General features: G+C 47.6%; 1 protein-coding gene across 17 annotated transcripts; it reads left to right on the top strand.

The window, feature by feature from the left end:
* Positions 1-9,299: 9,299 nt before the first annotated feature.
* Positions 9,300-15,789, top strand: LOC109739474 (uncharacterized). 17 transcript variants are annotated; one of them, XR_012204883.1, is made up of 15 exons: positions 9,300-10,376; positions 10,810-10,936; positions 11,025-11,226; positions 11,777-11,863; positions 11,939-11,998; positions 12,095-12,181; positions 12,608-12,679; positions 12,823-12,878; positions 12,960-13,045; positions 13,897-13,987; positions 14,095-14,252; positions 14,333-14,424; positions 14,834-15,162; positions 15,238-15,311; positions 15,393-15,789. XR_012204883.1 is itself a non-coding variant. In XM_020298561.3 (15 exons), exons 1-15 carry the CDS (start codon positions 9,776-9,778, stop codon positions 15,466-15,468), a joined length of 1,950 nt encoding a protein of 649 aa, XP_020154150.1. In that variant the 5' UTR covers positions 9,300-9,775; the 3' UTR covers positions 15,469-15,789. The 17 variants fall into 17 exon arrangements, 9 of the variants coding, with proteins under 9 accessions (XP_020154150.1, XP_073366516.1, XP_020154149.1 ...); XR_012204885.1 differs by having other exon boundaries at positions 14,333-14,419; positions 14,834-14,914; XR_012204886.1 differs by having other exon boundaries at positions 14,095-14,150.
* The last annotated feature ends 6,823 nt before the right edge of the window (positions 15,790-22,612 follow it).

Consider the following 22,612-nt stretch of genomic DNA (forward strand, 5'->3'; position numbering starts at 1 on the left):
ACGCAAGGAAGTGCCTCCTTATTACGCCCAAAAAAATGAATACCCCCTGCTAGCTGGGACCCACCATATTGTTGGGCTAACTTGTGGGCCTACTAAGTTGACGGGGACGGAGGGCTTTGTCAACTTAGTCAATACTCTAGTGACCGTATGATGTCCATCCAACGGCCATAGTGCTTCTTCAACCTCTGGTCTTCTTGCTCCAGCCGCCCAAAGCAGCGCCGGTCGTGCCGCCTGCTCCTGCCTCCCGTGGCCGGCTGTGCTACCGCGGAGGCCTCACCGCCCCCATACTACTCCCACCACTGGCCAGGCCATCCCTCCACTAACCCACACCCCCTGTTATTCTGCGGCGACGACAGCCTCACACCGCAGCCGAACCAGTGAACGCTCGTACTCCTCTCCGCGTGGGCATCCACTGTCGCGTCTTGCCCGGCTCCGCGTCGTCCCCTTCCTAGGCCTCGCCGTCGTCCACCGCCGTGGTGCTCTCGGCGCGGCATGGTCAATGTCGTCAATGACCGACTTCCATCGGAAGAGTACTGTACGTGGAGAGGCTGACAACTGGGTCCACGGCAGCCGCAAGGAAGTGCCTCCTTATTACGCGGAAAATAATTATTCCTCCACCTGACAGCGGGGACCCACTGGACGGGCCACCAGTATTTTGCGAAAAAAATCGTTTCCCCCTGACTGCTAGGACCCACCGGACGGGCCACCGTATTTCGCAAAAAAACGTTCCCCCCGCTGTCAGCTCGGACCCACCGGAAGTGCCTCCTTATTACGCACAAAAAAATGAATACTCCCCCGGCTAGCTGGGACCCACCTTGGTGGGAGGCTGACTTGTGGGCCTACTAAGTTGATGGGGACGAAGGGCTTTGTCAACTTAGTCAATATGAACGATTCTAGCTCCAGTGACCGTACGATGTCCATCCAACGGCCGTAGTGCTTCTTCAACCTCTGGTCTTCTTGCTCTAGCCGCCCAAAGCAGCGCCGGTCGTGCCGCATGCTCCTACCTCCCGTGGCCGGCTGTGCTGCCGCAGAGGCCTCACCGCCCCCTACTATTCCCACCGCTGGCCAGGCCCTGCGGCGACGGCAGCCTCACACCGCAGCCGAACCAGTGAACCCTCGTACTCCTCTTCGCGCGGGCTTCCACTGCCTCGTCTTCCCCGGCTCCGCGTCGTCCCCTTCCTAGGCCTCACCGTCGTCCACCGCCGTGGTGCTCTCCGCGTGGCGTGGTCAACGTGGTCAAGGAACAACTTCCATCGGAAGAGTACTGTACGTGGAGAGGCTGACAGCTGGGTCCACGGCCACAGCCCAGTTTTTTTGTGATTTGCCAAGTAAGTCGCTTTGTCAGGCCTGTTGGGCTGCAAATCTTTCAAAACGAGGAAAGCTTTCATTCGGCTGGCCGAGAAAATGGCCCATCAGTAATGAGAAATGGGATGTACATTTTTAAAACACATCAAACCGGCAATTAGTTTCAAATATCTTTTTTTCATTTCAAGATTTTAAATTACATTAATTTTTATGCGTGGAGAATTTGTTGGATTTTATATTGATATACATTTATTTTTAAAATCAATTTGAATGTGAGTCGAAATTTCGGGATTAAAAACAGTTCAGACCGCACCGAAATATGCAAAATTTCGTATAATTTTTTAACTGTGGCCACAATATGGGCTGTAATGCTAACAAAAAAATATGGGCTTCAAAAAAACCTCAAGAATTAGCAAATGGGCTGTAAATTATTAGAAATAATGGCAGATGGGCTGTATGCTATTTTCCACAGATTTGAGGCTTTCCTAAAAAAGGTTGACGCACAAGCACTGACTGTTGGATGTCCATCCAACGGCCGTCGTGCTTCTTCAATCTCTGCTCTTCCTGCTCCAGCCGCTCAAACAAGCACCGGCGGGACTGCCTGCTCCCTCCTCCCCGCGGCCGGCTGTGCTGCCGCATAGGCCTCACCGCCCCATCGTACTCCCATCGCTGGCCTAGCCATCCCTCTACTCACCCACACCTGCTGTTATTCTTCGGCGACGGCAGACGAACCAGTAAACCCTCGTACAGTCGTACTCCCCTCCGCATGGGAAACAACTGCCGAGTCTTCCCTGCCTCCGTGTCGTCCCCTTCCTAGGCCTCGCCGTCGTCCACCGCCGTGGTGCTCTCGGCGCGGCATGGTCAATGTGGTCAACGACCGACTTCCATCGGAAGAGTACTGTGCGTGGAGACGCTGACAGCTGGGTCCACGGCCGCAGCAAGGAAGTGCCTCCTTATTACATGCAAAATAATTATTCCTCCACCTGACAGCGGGGACCCACTGGCCGGGCCACCGTATTTCATGAAAAAAACGTTTCCCCCCTGACTGCTGGGACCCACCAGCTACACCTTCGCACGCAAGGAAGTGCGTCCGGAAAAAAAAAACGGTTCGCCCCCCTGACTGCTGGGACCCACCAGCTACATCTTCGCATGCAAGGAAGTGCCTGACAGTCGGGACCCACCTGGTCGAAACATACATAGCGTTGTCATTCTGGTCGCGAACGTGTACGTACATATATACTGGTGGATGTAGAGGCGCGCACGTGTCGTAGTAGAGGCGCGCACGTAGCATGTACACGTACGTACAGCGGCTAGGGTGCAAGAAAGAAAATACGGCCACGTATGTGTACATACGGGCGGGGTCTCAAACGCCTACTCGCGCATACGTACGGCGAGGGCTCGTTGACATGGCTGGGTCGGAACGGAGAAACAGCGTCATCGTCATGTTCATGGGGAGGCAACGGAATGCGTCGTGTTCATGGGGAGGCAACGGAATGCGTCGTGTTCATCGGAAGGCAACGGAACGCGTGGGAGCCAACCGGCTGGGTCGGAACGGAATGCGTGGTCGTGTTCATCGGGAGGGCTTGGACGGAACATGCGATGGAAACGAGGCATGGCGTACCGCAGAACGGAGGAAACGGCCTTGTGTTCGACCGGCCACGTTCGAAACGGGATCCTGTTCATCGGGAGGGGTCTGGCGTACTGCAAAACGGACGAAACGGACCTCCTACGGTCGAAATGGGGGTCCTGTTGATCGGGAGGGGTGTGGCGTGCCGCAAAACGGACGAAACGGACCTCCTACGGTCGAAACAGGGGTCCTGTTGATCGGGAGGGGTGTGGCGTACCGCAAAACAGACGAAACGGACCTCCTACGGTCGAAACGGGGGTCCTGTTCATCGGGAGGGGTGTGGCGTACCGCAAAACGGGACTCCACGGGATACTGTTCATCTCCGCCGTCGACCTCCTCCGCAACGCCCACTGTTCATCCCAGAGGCAGCATCGATCGGCTTCAGTTAGCAGCAGTAGCGAAGGAATCGCTCGATCGGGTTCAGTTAACAGCCATCGATCGATCACTCGGGTTCAGTAACGCGTAGCCTGCAGTGCAATCGCTCGGGTTCAGTTAGAGCCCAACGCCTCGCTCGGGTTCAGTTAGAGCTAATGCCTCGCACACACGCGCGTACGTGTACGAGAGAAACGCGCATCGCTCGGCCCCCGACCTCCCACCGTAACCGGGAACTCCCCGAAATTTTCCACACCCTTGCTTCTACCACGGTTTTTTCCGTCATGGACGGCCCAAAGAATGTCATGCGGCTGCGTCTCCGGCCCGCCCAGGACAAAAAGCCCATTTTCTATCATGATTTTTTGTCATAGAAGTAGGAGCCCACCACATCTATGACGATACCGGGTTTTGTCACAATTATCGTCATAGAAGTGTCATATGTATGACAGAAAAAAAATTTCGTTCGGCCCAAAATGTCACGGATGTGTCTTTTTTTGTAGTGTTGGATGATGAACATAGCCTTTAGTAATAGCATATTACAATTTCTGTAAACTTAACACACACAAAATCAGTGACACAAACTGGATCTCACTTTAGTACTAATATCGGGCTGCCTCTGGAACAACTTAGTCTCATTCTCCATGAAGTACCCAGACAGCAGAACCTACATTATTGAAGAAATTATGATGAAAAAATAACTTGTTGAAAAACTTGAGCAATTAAAAGGTTGTGTGGCATCGAAACAACAACTAAATCAAGATATGAATGCTAACATTACTAAAAAAATTGTATAGGTAACCGCTTATATATGAATTTCATGTCGGATGTCTGGTCTAAGGAAACTCAACTCCGTACCCTATCCGATCATACACCACTAATGAAAAAATAGTGATTGTAAAATTTTAGTAACTTATAGCCTGATACTGTACATGAGTTCGAACAAATCAATCTACCTATTCAAGTACCTAGATGTGAAGTGCATGTTCGGACAAGACCGGGATTCATCTGCCTGTACTATGTATGCGACTACACTAATTTCTGGGAGTTCCCTATCTATTTGCTAGAGCCATTTTCAGCACACTATTGACTATTTTCCTTAGTACATCTAAAGGCCGGTGCATTTGGAAATTTTCTCTCTTCACTACTTCAGCATTAAACAGTTTTTTAAACTGATTGTGTCGTCGCTCTCATGAAAAGCTAACTCTTAGTTGCCCCTGCATGTAATATCTAGCATTTTTTATCTGCACAGAGTAGAGAATGATGGAGTCAATGGCAAGTATTGCTCCAAGTGCCGGCTCAACTACAGCAATGGGACTTGAAGATGATGCCAACAACTTTTCCATGGTAATTCCTTGATATGTTACTCATGTTTATGTGCATGTGATGTCGCTAAAGTTCCAACAACCTTGCTAGGTCCAAACGGGATTGGGCATACATGATGAAGATTATTTCAACACACCAAAAACAACCAGTAGCCTCCCTGTGTGTGTAAGTTTATCATGACATGTTAATTTCATGGGTTTCAGTTTTGGAGCTAGCTAATCCATTATTTTCTACTCATACAGGGGTCAACTTATGAGCCCGAGTGTGATGATAGCCTACAACCCTCAATTGGTATGCGATTTGATAGCTGGGAGGCAGGTTTGGCATTCTATAGAATGTATGCCCATGAGGTTGGCTTCTCTGTACGCATATGGACACAACACAAAGGAGAGGGTGGTGTAATAATTTGGAAGAAGTTTGTTTGCGCAAGAGAAGGTTGTAGGAAGGAAAAATCAGTGGACATTGGCCAAGATACTCAAGAAATGCAGAGAAAAAAGGTTAAAAGAAATATCAACATAACCAGATGCGGTTGTGAGGCTATGATCAGATTGAAGAGGCAGGATGGCGGCAAGTACGAGGTCGTCTAGTTTGTTCAATCACACACGCACCAACTTATCTCGCCAAGTAAGAGACATCTCATCCGGTCAAATAGAGAGGTAACTAGTGAATTGAGAAACAAACTATTTACATGCAGTAAGGCATTGCTTGGCACATCAAAAACTTTTCGCTTGCTTAGTATTGAGAAAGGTGGGCAAGGAAACATAGGTTGCACGAAACGTGATTTACAGAACTATGACCGTGATTTTAAGGCAGCAATTAAGGGAGCAGATGGACAACTTATAGTAGACATAATGGAAAATAAAAAAAGGCCAATCCAGCATTCTACTTTGATTACCAGGTTGATGAGAACAATAAACTGAAAAATATTTTCTGGGCAGATAGTATATGTAGAAAGAACTATTCATTGTTTGGTGATGTTGTGTCATTCGACTCTACATATAGATTCAACAAGTATGACCTGGTATTTACCCCTTTTACTGGTGTTAACCATCATAAATCTTGTGTTACATTTGGTGCCGCTTTTTAGTCAAATGAGAAGATTGCATCATACAAATGGTTATTCCAGACTTTCTTGAAAGCAATGTGTGGGGTTGCACCAAAGCTAATCATAATTGATGAGGACCAAAGCATGAGAAGAGGAATAGAAGCTATATTTCCAAACACAAAACACAGACTTTGTATGTGGCATATTCTCATGAAACTCCCTGAAAAGGTTGGTCCCATCTTGAAAAACAATGAAGATTTTAAACCACGGTTTATGGCATGTGTGTGGGGATCAGAGACTCTAGATGAGTTCGAATCAAGGTGGTCTTCAATAATTTCTGATTTCGGCCTTGAGGATAATGAATGGTTGAAAGGAGTAAATAGCATAAAACTACCACTTTTCGTCCTATTGTTCCAAAAAACTACCACATTTTTGTTTGTGACTGATAACTACCGAAATCGGCGTCGGCTGTTTCAAAAAACCCAAAACGCCCGTGGATAAGAAATTAAACCGGTTTATGACAAGTCGGGCCCGCACCTAAATGAACCGTTTGTATGACCGTTCCTTTGACCGTTAGCTGACATGTGGGGCCCAATTGTTTTTACAGAATAGCCCCTGTAAGTTTTTTTAAAAAGCAATCGGGTCCCTATAAATTTTTAAAAAAGCAATCGGGTCCCTTGGGAGCAGCTCGATGGGCAGGTCCTGGCCACGCCGCCGCCCCGTGCCACATCCCGCGCCCGACGACGGCCGTAGCAGAGGCCGGCCTCACCCACGACGGCAGGAGGCGCGCGCTCCAGCAGCGATGTAGGCCGTCCGCGGCGAGCTCGAGGAGGCCGGCAATGGCGTCGTCCGGGCAGGGGTGGCGGCAGGAGTAGGCGAGGCAGGGGTGGCGGCGGCCGCAGGCGAGGTAGGCATGGAGCGGCCGCTGCGGGCGCTGCTCGCTGGCGAGAGGAGCGCCGTGCCCTCCCCTCCTCATTCCACCACCAGAAGACCCACCGGAGCCCGGCGCACCTCCCCATCCACTCCTAGTGCCGCCGGAGTGGCTGTGCTGCCTCGTCCGCGCCAAAGGCCGCCGCCCGCCTCTGCCTTCTGTTGACACGAGCCGCGACAGGCCTGCGCGTCCCCGGCGAGTGCCCCTCGCCTGAATGGAGGCGGCGCTCCGCCCGGAGCCCGCTGGGTCCCTCGCCGCGCCCTAAGGTGACCGGAGCCGGTCAGCCCCGTCGCCGGTGTCTTCCCCTGCTCCCTCCTCTGTAACAGTGCTTTGTAGAGAGGAGGAGAAGAAGGGAGACAGAGTGGAGGGGGGTAGAGATGAGACACTGACATGTGAGGCCCGCATGTCATCTAACAGTCAAACAAACGGTCAAACAGACGGTTCGTTTAGGTGCGGGCCCGCCCTGTCATAAACCGGTTTAATTTCTTAGCAACAGGTGTTTTGGGTTTTTTGAAACAGCCGACGCCGATTCTGGTAGTTATCAGTCACAAACAAATTTATGGTAGTTTTTTGGAACAATAGGACAAAAAGTGGTGGTTTTATGCTATTTACTCGGTTGAAAGAGAAGTATGACTTACGACAATCATGGATACCAGCATTCTTTGTGGAGTTCTCTCTTGGTGGAATATTGCGCACAACATCGAGATCTGAGAGTGAGAATGCATTTTTTTCGACACTTCACTAATCGAAGGCTTGCCTTAATTGAATTTTGGGTCAGATTTGAAACGGCTTTGGAAGAGCAGCGGCAAAAAGAGCTGCAAGAGGACAATTCTAGCATACATACCTTGCCAGTACTTGAGACTTGTTGGGGAATTGAGACTCAGGGCGGAGAGGTGTATACTCACAACGTTTTTGTTGCTTTCCAGCGTGAGGTAGTGGCTGCTAGGGACCGTCGTCATGTAAAAACTATTGAGCAGGTTGGTGATATCCGAACCACGAGCATTGGTGACCTTAGCGGAAGGATAAGAGTAGTCCGCTACAACACTAGTACGAAGGCTGCACAATGTACTTGCCAAATGTTTGAATCCTTGGGCATCATGTGCTCTCACATCATTGTTGTCTTAAAGAATGATGGGTGCAATGAAATTCCTAGCCAATATGTGCTGCATAGGTGGACTAAAATGGCTTCACGACATCTTTCTTATGATGCCAATGGACATGAGCTAGAAGGGTCATCTACATCTCTTTCACCTACCATCAAGAAATTGTACTCAGAAACATGCTCGATGTTTAGCTCGGCACTGCATACAGCTAAACATTGTGAGGACAAGATGAAATACTTTCACAAAGTTATTGCTGATGCTCTTGCACACTTGAGGCAGACGGTGCCACTTGACGAGCAAAGTAAAGTTCAAGAGTTTGAATCCTTCATTGGAATGACATTACCAAGCATCATCAAAATTCATCCACCCGAGGTTGCAAACACAAAGGGTAGTGGTAAGAGATTGAAGAGGGGTTCAGAGGAGGCCATGAACAAAAGGAAAAGGTAAATCATATTGTAAGTACTATGAATTTTATCAGGTTTTCATAGATTGCAGCTAAAGGTTTTTCCTTCTTTGTAGAGCAAGTAGCGTCCAAAAAGGTCCAAGATCAGTAGATTGTTCTAGTTATGAGGTTGGCCATGGAAGCTAAATGTTTTTATATCTTGCTCCCTTTGAAATAAAGCATGTTGATTGTTTATCGCAAATATTTGACTAGAATTTGTTTGAATTTTGTAGCACACCCAACCCATGGCAGCGGACATCATTCATTTGCGCTAAATCATGAATGAGAAATGACTTCCGTTCATGTGCTATCCAATGTTGGAGACTTCTGCTACAACTTCAACACCTAGTTGAATATGTTGGTGCAATATGTGCACCTGCTACCTTGGGCTATAAATCGCTTTGGTTTGTAACTCTAGTTCTGTGCTTCATGGTAGATTTATGTGTACTGTCATGAGTATTTGCTGAGAAAGCATTCATGATATTTTGTAGAAAAATGTGTGTAAGAACGTAATATTGTTGTACTGTTAGCTTTTAAATGCTAAGATTGTTTTCAAAGTGGTGGAATGCATTGCAAGAATGATGGTTGATGTGTTCTGAGAAAGGTATCTAACACACCTGAGTGACGTTGGCTTCACATTTTCTGATGCAAAATTCATCGGTTCAAAATTTTGTTCATGAACTTGTTTCTTCTTTCTTTTCTTCTAAATTAGCTTTACCTTGTTAAATCACATTTCCTGAATGTTCATGTTTTGCACACATCATTCTTTAAAGTGGTGGAAAATTCATGACACTACTACCTATACCATATATCAGCTGATATCCAATTTATATATGAAAGATGAAGCTGAAAGAGTCAACATGAAACAATCATGTTGGGAGGTACAAGATGTGTGTGCTCTTTCTGTTCACCTGGGCAGCACATTTTTTGAAGCTAGGTGATGACAACTGTACAGCAATACTATCATCACATGGAGTGTTCTTTGCAAAATTGAAAGGACGAGGCTTTCTACTCCCATCCTGTACCTACAAACTTCATCCGATGGATGTGCTCTGCAGGGAGCAGCCGGAGTACTCCATCCATCGGAGTACCAGATACCTTCTCTGGATGCTACATGGTCTATAAACATGGACGCAGTTTCTGTTACTTTTGTGTTTTTTTCGGTGCATAATTGATGAGTGCTTCCCCGAAAAAGTTTGGAACAAGACAAACCAACGGCGTCGGTCCGGTCGACAACGATCTCAGCCGTCCACCAAGAATCAGACGCCCACGACTCAGCCACAGGCCCAACCTTTGTCCTGACCGTTTGTTGCTCTACCTTGTCGGGAATCGCGACCAAGCAGCGGCCACCGCGGGCCGCGGTAGTGTCTCGTCGCCCTCACAGAACACCGTCTCGCCGCCGCCGAAGCCCCTCCTTGCTCCCGTTCTCCGCGCGCCAGATCGACACATTCCTCGATCTCAGCCACCGCCAGCGCCGGCTCCGCGGTGCCCAATTCCTCAAACCCTAGAGCCAAATCCCCCATTTGGCCGCGCCTAACAGAGCCGGATTTACTCGGCGCTGGCTGGTGCGAGCGGCGAATCGAGTCCCCTCCCGTGCACTGCTCCACATGTCGCACCGCGTGTACGCATGAACTCGTCCATGGACGAGATCAACCTGCTACGGCAGCACCAGCGACACCAGCAGCACCACCTGTCGGTGCGCGGCATCGGTGAGGAGATCGACCTCGAGATCGACCAGTGTGAAGATCCCACTTTCTCGGGCGCCGCACTCGAGGGCGTGACCTCCCATCACCCTCAAGACCCCGTCGTCCCTGCCGATGACCACAAGAGCTTCCTCATCCCGTGCTCGCAGCCTGGCGCAGTGGACGGCCAACCGCAGCCCACGCCACCGCAAGCAGAGGAACGGGCAGGGATGCTGAGGCTGTCGGCGCATACCAAGAAGAAGAAGAAGGTGGTCAAGAAATGGCGGGATGAGTGGGCGGACACATACAAGTGGGCCTATGTGGCCGTGCACGACAACACCAGCAGAATCTTCTGCACCGTTTGCAAGGAGTATGGCCGCAAGCATCGCCGGAACCCCTATGGGAACGAGGGGAGCAGGAACATGCAGATGAGTGCGCTAGAGGAGCACAACAATAGCTTGCTGCATAAGGAGGCGCTCCGACTGCAGTCAGCCTCCAAGGAGAAGGTGCAAACTCCTGAGATAGAGAGGCCGGTTTATGTCAAAGGTTGGTGGTGTTGCCTGACCTCCTGCGATTATGCTGTGGGTTTGCTTGTCGATATTTCAAGGGATTAGGAAATGTATTACCAAGTTCGTGCTTATTAACAAGTAGTTTGATTTTTGCCTTTTGGTATCTAGTTTTATGTCATAATGTTTATAATATGTCATAGTAACTTCGTAAGAACTTTTAATATTTGTTTGTTTGATGATCCGATGCCAACGGTACACAGTTGGCAGTGCTTTCGTGTTAGATTCGAGGAACTGAAACATAGCATAAAGCAAATAAATAGATAGGTCCAAGTTCCAGTAATCCAGTCTTCCACTAAACAGTTAGTAACTACGTATACCAAATTCTGGAAGCTTTTCGACGTGCTCCGTTTTATATCAAACTGAAACAATTTAAAAGGTGTACTTATCTTAATTTTCATTTCCCATTTCAGCTTTGTCGAAAACAGCAGCTTCAATACTTGAATCTCTCTTCAAGAAGGACCCTCATGAAGCTGAATTTATACAGTCTATACAGGAGGTGGTTCATTCTATAGAACCAGTTTTGGTGAAGAACTCACAGTTAGCTCTCTCTCTCTCCCTCCCTCTTCCTCTCCCCTTCCTGAGGAACAGTATCTCCTTAACATGATTTCTGATGTTGATTTTTCAGATATGTTCAGATATTGGAGCGTTTATTAGAACCTGAGAGATGTTTTATCTTCAGAGTGCCATGGGTTGATGACAGAGGTGAAGCTCATGTCAATCGAGGTTTCCGTGTGCAGTTCAGTCAGGCTTTAGGTCCATGCAGAGGTGGTCTCCGTTTCCACCCGTCCATGAACTTAAGTGTGGCAAAGTTTCTAGCTTTTGAGCAGGTATTAGCATACTTGTCCGACATGCATTTTTCATGTAAACAACCTCCTGCTACAACCTGTTCTTCATTCTTGTACCATTTGTTTTTCTGTTTTTGTATCAGACTACCTTTGATTCAATTACTGTAACAAATGATATAATGCACCTACATACAAGTAATGAACTACAAAATAACGTGAGCTTTGATGCATATTGTAATGAATTTCCCCCCTTATTTCATACTAGATTCTAAAGCCAATGGCATGTTTCCTAAGAAAGTCTTCATTTTATTTTGTGTGTGTACAATGGGGTTTGCGTGGATGTGCAGATGGTGGGAATTTGCACTGTGTTTACTTCTGCCACGAGAAGATAAATGTCTAATAGTGTGCAAATAGAGTCGAGTTATATAAATTTTGGGTGCTTGCACTGCTATACGATGATTTCGTAATCTATTAGCACGTATTGGGATTGAGAAGTGACCGCTAAACCCAGAGGGTGTTTTCAGTGGACGTCGAACCTGTAATCTTACATGAGAATTCAATGTACCATTCTAAGCAATTTCCCTTTGTGCAGACTCTGAAGAATGCTCTGTCACTATATAAACTTGGAGGTGCTGCTGGAGGGAGCGATTTTGATCCAAAGGGTAAAAGTGAAATTGAGGTATTCGTGTTGTATTTTATTTCCTCTGGGCAACAATATTTACTGCATGTAAATATGGATATTTTTCCATGCCAGGTAATGCGCTTTTGTCAAAGTTTCATGGATGAGCTGTATAGATACTTGGGCCCTGATCAGGTACCTCGCATTGTATTACGTGCATTTGTTCAGAATTTGCCATTTATTTCTGAAGTAGTTAAGTGGCAGAAATTCATGCTTCAGTTTGTGATGTAGGATTTTCCTGCTGAAGATGTTGGTGTTGGTCCAAGGGAAATGGGTTTCCTTTTTGGGCAGTACAGACGCCTTTCTGGTCATTTTCAGGTACACCATAGTACCATACATGTTACCCAGAACAATGTTTATGCCGATCCCCTTTAGGTGTCGTTCTTCCTGTTGTTACTCACTAAGAATTTATCTAAAGAATTTATCCTCTCACGTACCCATAATTAGCGGGGAAGTAAATAACAACCTCAGGTGGTACAATATTTTGTGAGTCCCGATTACCAATTTACCCCTCAAATCAAGGTACTCCTGAACTTTTGGTCATGGTACTCCCGTGCATCTATATTGGAGTACCAAACACTGGTATCTGTCCAATTTAAGTAAATGGATGGCTCACATTTATTTGTGGGTACTGTAAAAGAACTCGTAGTCTACTTGAAGACTGTTTGATTGGTTTCTACTTTCAGCTCTTTGGTTCAAATATCTTTTCTCTTCTCTGTAGATTTCATTGCTGTTCTTATGCAGGGAAATTTTACAGGGCCTAAGATCTTCTGGTCTGGTTCTAGTTTTAGAACAGAAGCTACTGGATACGGACTGGTAAAGTGGTATCTTAACTCCTCTTACGAGCACAACTAGTCGCTATCTTTTCACGTGGCACAGTTCTTTCACAAAGTAATGCTTTTGCCACATGTGCTGACAATTTTTTCCTACTAAAACAAATATTGTGTAACTTGTCACAGGTATTTTTTGCACGTGTTGTACTTGCTGATATGAATAAGGAGCTCAAAGGATTAAGGTTGTTGACAGGGATCCATTTGTTTTACTGGTATTGTAATTTATTGATTTGGCAGCTTTCTTATGTGTGTAATTTGTGCAGATGTGCGATAAGTGGTTCAGGAAAGATAGCAATGCATGTCTTGGAAAAGCTTCTGTCGTGTGAAGCTATTCCTGTTACAGTCTCAGGTATGCAGATTTAAAGCTTAAGTTGAATTACTTAAACAGGAAATATCGTGAGGTACATCGGTGGTCAGGAGCATAATCAAAAGTCTGTCGCCATGAGAGGCACGCAGAATTTGGTCAATCGATCATGATTTGTTCTTAAGTATATCTGCATATCCCCAAGACCCACATGGTTCACATTATTATTATTACTACCTCCCATTGAACACGGTTGATATCTGATTTTGAAGGGCGTCAACTGTAACTCTCGAGGGGCATGTTGATACCAAGGTGTTAGGAGCTAGGGTTCTGCTGGTTCTAGGGCGGAGATTGTAGGGGAAAGATGGAGGAAGACGAGGTCGAGGGCGCGGCGGCCGGCGGCTGGGCGCCGTCCTTGCGTGGTGGAGAAGAGGCGGCGGCGGCGCAAGAGGCGGCTAGGGTTAGGTCTCCCGGCTCCCTAAGGGAAGCCGAGCAAATACTGATTGCTTCTTGCTTGATTAGATTGAATACGTCTCCTCTCCTTATATAGAGAGGTTTACTTGACTCCTAAGCAAACGACCCTAATACCGATAAGATAATTGGGCTAAGCCCCTAATAACGATAAGATAACTTGGGCCACAGCCCACCTAATATGCCGGTCATAACACATGTAGTTACACATTCTTACAATAGTTTTTTGTGCTTCGCGTTGATTTCTTCATGATAATGGATTTCAGGACTTTAAAGGTTTCTGTTGGTTTTGTTAAGGAAATATCTCTTACCAAACCAATGGTTGAACTCTGGAAACCTCCATCTTCATCAGAAGATTGTTGTTGTACATTTGCATTAGCAATATCAGTTCTGACCATGGAACCTGAGTGTCGCAATTCTTGCAGATTCAGAAGGCTATCTATTTGATGGAGACGGGTTTGATTATGTGAAATATACACTTATAAGGAATATTAAGGCACAACAAAGGAGCCTCAAGTGGGTATTTGCCTTTCATATTTTTTCCGACAAGCATTTGCCTTTCCTGTATTTTTAGTTTGTAAATGTTGAGCTTTTGAGATGCCACTTTCCATTTTACCAAACAGGGAATACTTGAAAACATTTCCACGTGCCAAATATATCAATGATGCTAAGCCATGGGGTGAGCAGTGTGATATTGCATTCCCTTGTGCATCACAAAATGAGATTGACCAGGGGGAGGCTCTTTCAATAATTAGCTCTGGTTGCCGTGTTCTTATAGAATGTATGATGTCTTGAATTGTGTCTTTTGATTGCCTTCTCAGTGTTTATCCTTTACAGATTAATTGTGTTTGTTAATTGCAGGTTCAAACATGCCATGCACTGGTCAAGCAGTTGATATCCTAAGAAAGGCAAAAGTCCATGTTGCTCCAGCAAAGGCAACTGCTGCTGGTGGGGTAATTCACTGTTTTGTTTGTTCTTGCCATTCATAGAAGAACGAGGTGTGGTTCAGTACAGCCCACTTAGAAAAGTTTACAATTTTAAGGGAGATTAAAACTTAACTTCTATTTGTAAAGGATACTGTGGTCTATTTTTAAGTGTATGTGCTCCAACCGTTAAAACTTAATTTCGATTACACCAGAATCTTGACTGATTCTCACGGGCTTTTCCAAAATTTTGGAGCTCAGCACTTTCCCAAGTATGGTTGATGTACTTTGCACTGAGCACGTATATTTGAAACACTACTTTAATGAAAACCACTTAAACGGATTCCGGTCTCATACATATGCTCCCGACAGTAAATCATTAGACTCACACTATTCCCCAACATGTTCATGTTCTTTGTTTCTCTTGAATAACAAACAGGTAGCAGTCGGTGAACTTGAACTGAATCCAGAGTTCAGCTTAATGCAGTGGTCAGTAGAGGATTTCGAGAACAAAATACAGGTATAAGCCGCTGCTTCTGCCCGTTGGTGGCTACCCTTCCATTTTTCGATAAAGGGCGTATTTATTAACTCAAAATGTAGCATCAAGCGGATAGAAAGCATGATGAGAAACACACGGCCTCTGCATAACTAAGATCCACACAGCCAAATACTAACAAATTGACCCCAAAAAACAACATATCGGCAACGTAGTCATATAAGATCGACACTATGCCTATGTCGAAGGAGGTGGCTACCCTTCCATATGTGGTAATTTTTTTTTTTGCGACTTTCCATATGTGGTAATATGAAGCCCTACTAAGTTTCTTCTTTTGGTTAAAACAGGAAGCAGTAAAGCAAACATATGACAGGTCGATGAAAGCTGCTCAAGAATATGGAATCCTGAAAGAGAACCCAGAGTTAGTTTCCTTGCGATATCTTGTCCATTTGCCTACACCGGGCTTTTCACTCTGGAAGCTGATCAAGTACTCTCTCTCCAGGTCTTTGGTGCATGGTGCAAACATATCGGCCTTCCTGAACATTGCACAAGCCATGACTGATCAAGGATGTGTGTAGTTAAGCGTTTTTGTTCTGTCAAGAAGCAGAATTTGACATCCCTGCAGGCTGCAGCCATGATCTCTGGTTGTACTGTGGTTGCTGCAGCCATTTGACGCTTATTCGTAGCCTCCCTCACAGATCACTGTTTTACGTTTATTGGTAGCCTCCCTCACAGATCAATTTTATGTTTAGGCCTTGTCAAAGCTTTCCTCTGGTATGAAGGAAAAGCTTAGATCTATTTAGAGTATAGAAGTGTTTCCTGTTGTAGATCCCCCATGTATTTATTCATTACTGCCAACATCAATGCTTGAAGAAGGAAATGTTCCTTTTTTGTGTGAATTCTGCTACCGAGTGTTGAGGGTATTAGGTTTTGCTAAGACAATGCTTTTAGTAGTATATGCCTTATATGACAAGTCAAATGCATTAAGGATGGAGGAGATCAGCTCCTGGTGAAGGACGAGGAGACATAAATGGCGGTAGTATTTCGGCAATCTGTTCAATGGAGAGAATGAGGGCGCTACCATTGAGACTGGCTTATAAAGGATGAAAGAAGGCAAGCTGATGGGCCTCATTGTATCCTCATTGTGGTGTGCAGAGGCCTTGAAAACATAATGATAGTATGGCTAACTAAACTTTTCAAACTCATTTTTCAGGCAAACGAGATACTAGAAGAATAAAAGCTGATTATATTAGTATTAATCTTCGAGAACAAAGAAGATGTTCAAACTTGTACTTGTTACTATGAAATTAAGCCGATGAGCCATTCAATGAAGCTATATTGTTAATTAAGCTGATAAGCCATTCAATGAAGACATGGAAGAGAGTCATTAAGCACCACTTAATAAGAATGACAAGTGTGACAAAAAAAATAGTTTGGTTTCATGCCTAAGAGTTCGACCATGGAAGCCATTTTCTTTTCTTCATGCGACAACTTACGAAGAGATACATGAAGCAAAAGAAGGATATGCATATGATGTTCATTGACTTGAAGAAGTCCTACGATAAGATACCACATAATGCCAGGTGGTGGACCTTGGAGAAAAACAAAGTCTCAATAAAGTATATTACTCTCATAAGGACAAGTATGAGAATGTTGTGACAAGTGTCTAAATAAGTGCTGGCGACACTGATGACTTTCTAATTAAAATAAGACCGCACCAAGGGTCAACTTTTAGCCCTTGCCTTTTTTGCTTTGATGATGAATATGGTCACACGAGATATACAAGGAGATATCCCATGGTGTATGTATGCTCTTTGTAGATGATGTGGTGCTAATCGATGATAGTCGGACTAGGGTTGATAGAAAGTTAGAGTTATGGTTTTAGGCTTAGTAGAATTAATACTGAGTACATGAGGTGCGGTTTCAGTACTGCTAGGCATGAGGAGGAGGAGGAGGTTAGCCTTGCCGGATGGGTGTTACCTCAAAGGACATCTTTTGATATTTGGGTCAATGCTGCAGAAGGATGATGATATCGATAAAGATGTGAGACATCAAATCAAAGCCGGGTGGATGAAGTGGCGTCAAGATTCTGGAGCTCTCTGTGACAAGAGAGTGCCACAAAAACTAAAAAACAGATTGTATAGAACGGTGATCAATGTTGTATGGCTGAGTGTTGGTCGACTAAAAGACAACATGTTCAACAATTGGGTGTAGCGGAGGTGCACATGTTGAGATGTATGTGTGGCTACACAATAAAGGATCGAGATCAGAATGTTAATATACGAGATAGAATTGGAGTAGCACGGATCGAAGATAAATTTGTCCAACATGATATGAGATGGTTTGGGCATATACGCCGCTAATCTCCAGAAACTCCAATGCATAGTGGACGATTAAAACATGCTGAAATTTTCAAAAGAGATTGGGTAGGCCAAATTTGATATAAGAGGAATGATAGAGGCAGAGGTGTCCCGATCTTTTGACGAGATGATAACTATCGATTTGGTGGAGACGACTTTGACGATCCTACTACAAACGTGCACGACGTTGCGCCTTAGCAATAGCTAAACCAATCTTCGTGAGGTTACCGACGATGCCGGAAGCACGATTAGCCTGACCATGAAGGTCTATTCCTGCATGCAATCGAAGAACAAGCAAGAATATTGTAACACCCTGAGAATCATGCTACAGTAACCCCCTGTGATTAAGCTAATCATGTTGCTAAACAGGGCTTGATCACATTTGAATCACCTTCCTTTCAAACTCCTAGCTCAAACTTCAAATATAATTAAAGTGAAAATTAAAAGTTTTCAAAAATTCAAACAAAAATGTTCAGTGGGTGCTAAATAATACACTGGTAATTATGGTGGAGAAAACACATTTTTATAAAATGTCTAAATACTTTTAAATAAAATAAAACAGAAAAGGGAATAAGCAAATAAAGAGAAAACAGAAAACAGAACCCAGGCAGAGAAAAAGAAAAAAAAAGGGGAAAAAGGCCCGCTTCCCCCCACTGCCCCCCCGGCCCAAACTGGGCCGCAGCCGCGCCCCCGGCCCAGCCCACCTCCTCCCTCGCCCCTTCCCTGTTCCCCCGACCGGGTCGGAACAGGGGCGCGCTGCCGCCCGACCCCCTCGCCGGCACCGACGCCGGAGGGGATAAGGTCGCCAGCTCCCCCGCTCCCTCGGGCCTCTCTCCCACTCACCCCGCTCACTCCCTCGGCCTCTGCGCCTCTCCCCCGGATCCGCGCCGCTCCCCTCTTCCCCACGCCCGACGCGCTCGCCGCCGTTCCCGTCGTTCTCGCGGCCACCGTGCCCCACTCGCCACCCCGCCGTGTCGTACGACGTCGCCGCCCTCGACTACACCCCCTCCGCCTCTCCGTCGAAGCTCGGAGCCACCGCAACGGCCTCCCCGAGCTCGCCTTCAACCTCGGACACCGGCGACCCCCTTCTTCCCCGGCGCCGACCTGCTGCTCCTAAGCACCCACGGGCCTTTCTTGCGCCACGCGGTGAGCTCCTCTACCTCCTCCCCCACTCCGCTAGCTCGCCCACGCTCCCTAGCTTTTCCCCCACGCGCGCCCGAACGCCGCGCCGCGGAGCTCGCCGCCGGCGGGTCTCCGGTGACCAAATGGTCACGGGCTCAAGCTCACAGCGCTCCCCACCGCACGTAGAAGCTCCCCAGCCCCTCTGCTTGCTCGACCGCCTGCCGTAGCCCTGTTTCCGTCGGGCACCCGTGCGCGCCGCCGCCTCCGCCGCTCGCCGGCGCCGATTCCGGCCGAGTCCGGCGAAGCCCCGGCCACTCCTGGATGCGGCGCTGCGAGTTCTTTCGAATGGGCCTAGCCCCGTTCCTCCCCGAGCCCCGTAGCGCAATTCCGGCCAACTCCGGCGAGGGACCGCCGCGGTTTTGGTCGCCGGAGTTGCGCAGGCGCCGGCCGCCGACGTGGCACACCTGGGGCCACCCCCTGGGTCACTGCCAGTGGCCCCCACGGGCCCCAGTTGACTGGGTTGACCCAGTCAACTGCTGACTGGGCAGGCCCAGTCACTGACATGCGGGCCCCGCCGCAAAAATTAAAAAAAGAAAATGTTTTATAAATAAAAATAATTAGTTTAAATAATCTCTCACTGACAGGTGGGCCCATTAGTTAATTAACTAAAAGTTAATTAGTTTAATCCTCTGTTAACCCACTGTCTATGACAGGTGGGTCCCCCGTGTCAGTTTGACCAGTCAACCCGGACTGTTGACCGCTGACGTCACTCATACGTCATGCTGACGTCATATCCCTTTTTCTGTTAATTAAATAATTCCAGAAATTCAAATAAACTTTGAAAATTCATATCTTTTAAACCGTAACTCGGATGAAAATGTTTTCTATATGAAAGTTGCTCAGCACGACGAGACGAATCCGAATACGCAGTCCGTTCGTCCACCACACCTCCCTAACCTATCGAACTAGCAACTTTCCCCCTCCGGTCCGTCTGTCCGAAAACGTGAAACATCGGGAATACCTCCCGAATGTTCCCCCCCTTCACCGGTACCACCTACTGTCGCGTTAGGACACCCCTAGCACCGCTCACTGTCATGTCACGCATCGTCATGCTTATGTTTGCATTGTATTTACTGTTTCTTCCCCCTCTTCTCTCCGGTAGACTACGAGACCGACACTGCTGCTGCCCAGTTCGACTACGGAGTCGACGACCCCTCCTACTTGCCAGAGCAACCAGGCAAGCCCCCCCTTGATCACCAGATATCGCCTACTCTCCTCTATACTGCTTGCATTAGAGTAGTATAGCATGTTACTGCTTTCCGATATCCTATCCTGATGCATAGCCTATCCTTGCTACTACTGTTGTTACCTTGCCTGCAATCCTACATGCTTAGTATAGGATGCTAGATTTCCATCAGTGGCCCTACATTCTTGTCCGTCTGCTGTGCTACACTATCGGGCCGTGATCACCTGGGCGGTGATCGCGGGTATATACTTATATACTATATACATGACACATGTGATGACTAAAGTCGGGTCGGCTCGTAGGAGTACCCGCAAGTGGATCTTTGTGGCGGAGCGACAGGGCAGGTTGAGACCGCCTAGGTAAGAGGTGGGCCTGGCCCTGGTCGGCGTTCGCGGATACTTAACACGCTTAACGAGATCTTGGTATTTGATCTGAGTCTGGCCATTTGGTCTATACGCACTAGCCATCTACGCGGGAGTAGTTATGGGTATCCCGGCGTCGTGGTATCAGCCGAAGCCTTCGTGACGTCAGCGACTGAGTGGCGCGCGCCGTGTTGGACCGCTTTGACGTAACCGCCGTGATCGTGTGGGTTGCTAGGTCTGCTCGCGGCCGCGTTCGCAACGTGCAGGTGTGCATAGGGCGATGGGCCCAGACCCCTGCGCGCTTAGGATTAGACCGGCGTGCTGACCGCTCTGTTGTGCTTAGGTGGGGCTGCGACGCGTTGATCTTACGAGGCCGGGCATGACCCAGAAAAGTGTGTCCGGCCAATTGGGATCGAGCGTGTTGGGTTATGTGGTGCACCCCTGCAGGGAAGTTTATCTATTCGAATAGCCGTGTCCCTCGGTAAAAGGACGACCCGGAGTTGTACCTTGAGCTTATGACAACTAGAACTGGATACTGAATAAAATACACCCTTCCAAGTGCCAGATACAACCCGGTGATCGCTCTCTAACAGGGCGACGAGGAGGGGATTGCCGGGTAGGATTATGCTATGCGATGCTACTTGGAGGACTTCACTCTATTCTCTTCTATATGCTGCAAGATGGAGATGACCAGAAGCGTAGTCTTCGACAGGACTAGCTATCCCCCTTTTAATTCTGGCATTCTGCAGTTCAGTCCACTGATATGCCCCTTTACACATATACCCATGCATATGTAGTGTAGCTCCTTGCTTGCGAGTACTTTGGATGAGTACTCACGGTTGCTTCTCTCCCTCTTTTCCCCCCTTTCCTTTCTATCTGGTTGTCGCAACCAGATGTTGGAGTCCAGGAGCCAGACGCCACCGTCGACGACGACTCCCACGGCACTGGAGGTGCCTACTACTACGTGCAGGCCGTTGACGATGACCAGGAGTAGTTAGGAGGTCCCAGGCAGGAGGCCTTGCCTCTTCGATCGTTGCTACTTTTGTGCTAGCCTTCTTAAGGCAAAACTTGTTTAACTTATGTCTGTACTCAGATATTGTTGCTTCCGCTGACTCGTCTGTGATCGAGCACTTGTATTCGAGCCCTCGAGGCCCCTGGCTTGTATTATGATGCTTGTATGACTTATTTATGTTTTAGAGTTGTGTTGTGATATCTTCCCGTGAGTCCCTGATCTTGGTCGTACACATTTGCGTGCATGATTAGTGTACGGTCAAATCGGGGGCGTCACAAGTTGGTATCAGAGCCGACTGCCTGTAGGAAACCCCCTTCCACACTCCTTGGCCGAAGTCGAGTCTAGACATTGCAAACTTTTACTAACATGGCTGTGCGGCTTACGGGCCCACGTCGCCATTGGGTGGTACTAGTATCTTTTACTCCTCGACCTTTACTCTGGGACTCTGAACTCTCTTCTACTCGGGTTAAACGAATTTACTAACTCTAACACTAGGATCCCGTGACCGCGTTCACCCCAAAGATGGATAAGCCATAGTTGTTTCTTAGAATAGTATTTTGAACAATTCACACACTGTCATTTGACTCCTTTGAAACGTCTTTGCTTTCAGATGGAACCCACGAGGCAGGTTGTTCGCCACACGACGGCCATTGGTGCCTCGGGATCACCTGCGGTGCTAGCTGAGATGATGACCTATCTGGGTTATCGCTGGCACCCTGAGTACACCGTCTACGAGGAGTACCAGGACTTTAACCAGGAGCAGTACCGTGCCATCGCCCACCTCTACTCTCGGGAGTACGACTCCACTACTGTGCTGCACACCGCACATGGTGTTGGTGTGACCATCGATATGGCTGTCCACGATGCAGCCTATGCTGCTCTGACACGTCTTCGTGGAGAGTATCGGGAGTTGGACACCTCCCCTTTCAGGCACATTGCTATCGCCTCTGATGTTGGTGCGGAGGGATACTATACTGCTGCCTACTCCACTGTCACCCGGGAGCCCTTCTACCATCAGCACCTGGTTCTGCATGCTGATGGGCTGGATCGAGCTAACCGAGCTCTTCGCCACGAGATGTACACCACCCGTCAGCACCTTTACCGTGCTCTGACGCTACTGCACCCCTTTGTCCGGTCTGGACAGGTACCGCGTACTGCGATCTACCCAGCCAGGACCGTGATGCCCCACGGTGTTGGTTGGCCAGAGGTGGGAGGCTACTCTCCCGCACTTGGTCCTCTTCTGCCACCTGAGCGTCGGGCTCTACACTTGAGTATCCGCGGCCCCCAGTCTGCTGACGTCAAGGGCTATCCGTTGCCTCACTACCAGCTGTCGGGCTACGACTACCTCCACAGTACCTCTTGGGACTGATGTAGGCTTGTTTGTAGTGTTAAAGGCATTCGCCGCGAGCCTGTGTGCCGCCTATGATGTTTTAGTCTATGTACTGAACTATGTGTACTGAACTCTATGCATGACCCCTTTTGTAAACTATGCCGACTACTATGTAGTAGCTATCGTGCTCCTTTCAATTATGCATGTTTCATCATGAATGATTCTTGTCATTGCAAATTTTCTCAATGCTGAACTACCCCTGTTATATATTAGCAGGATGGTTAGACCAG

The sequence above is a fragment of the Aegilops tauschii genome, chromosome 3 (genome assembly GCF_002575655.3).
Source record: "Aegilops tauschii subsp. strangulata cultivar AL8/78 chromosome 3, Aet v6.0, whole genome shotgun sequence".
NCBI lineage: Eukaryota > Viridiplantae > Streptophyta > Magnoliopsida > Poales > Poaceae > Aegilops > Aegilops tauschii.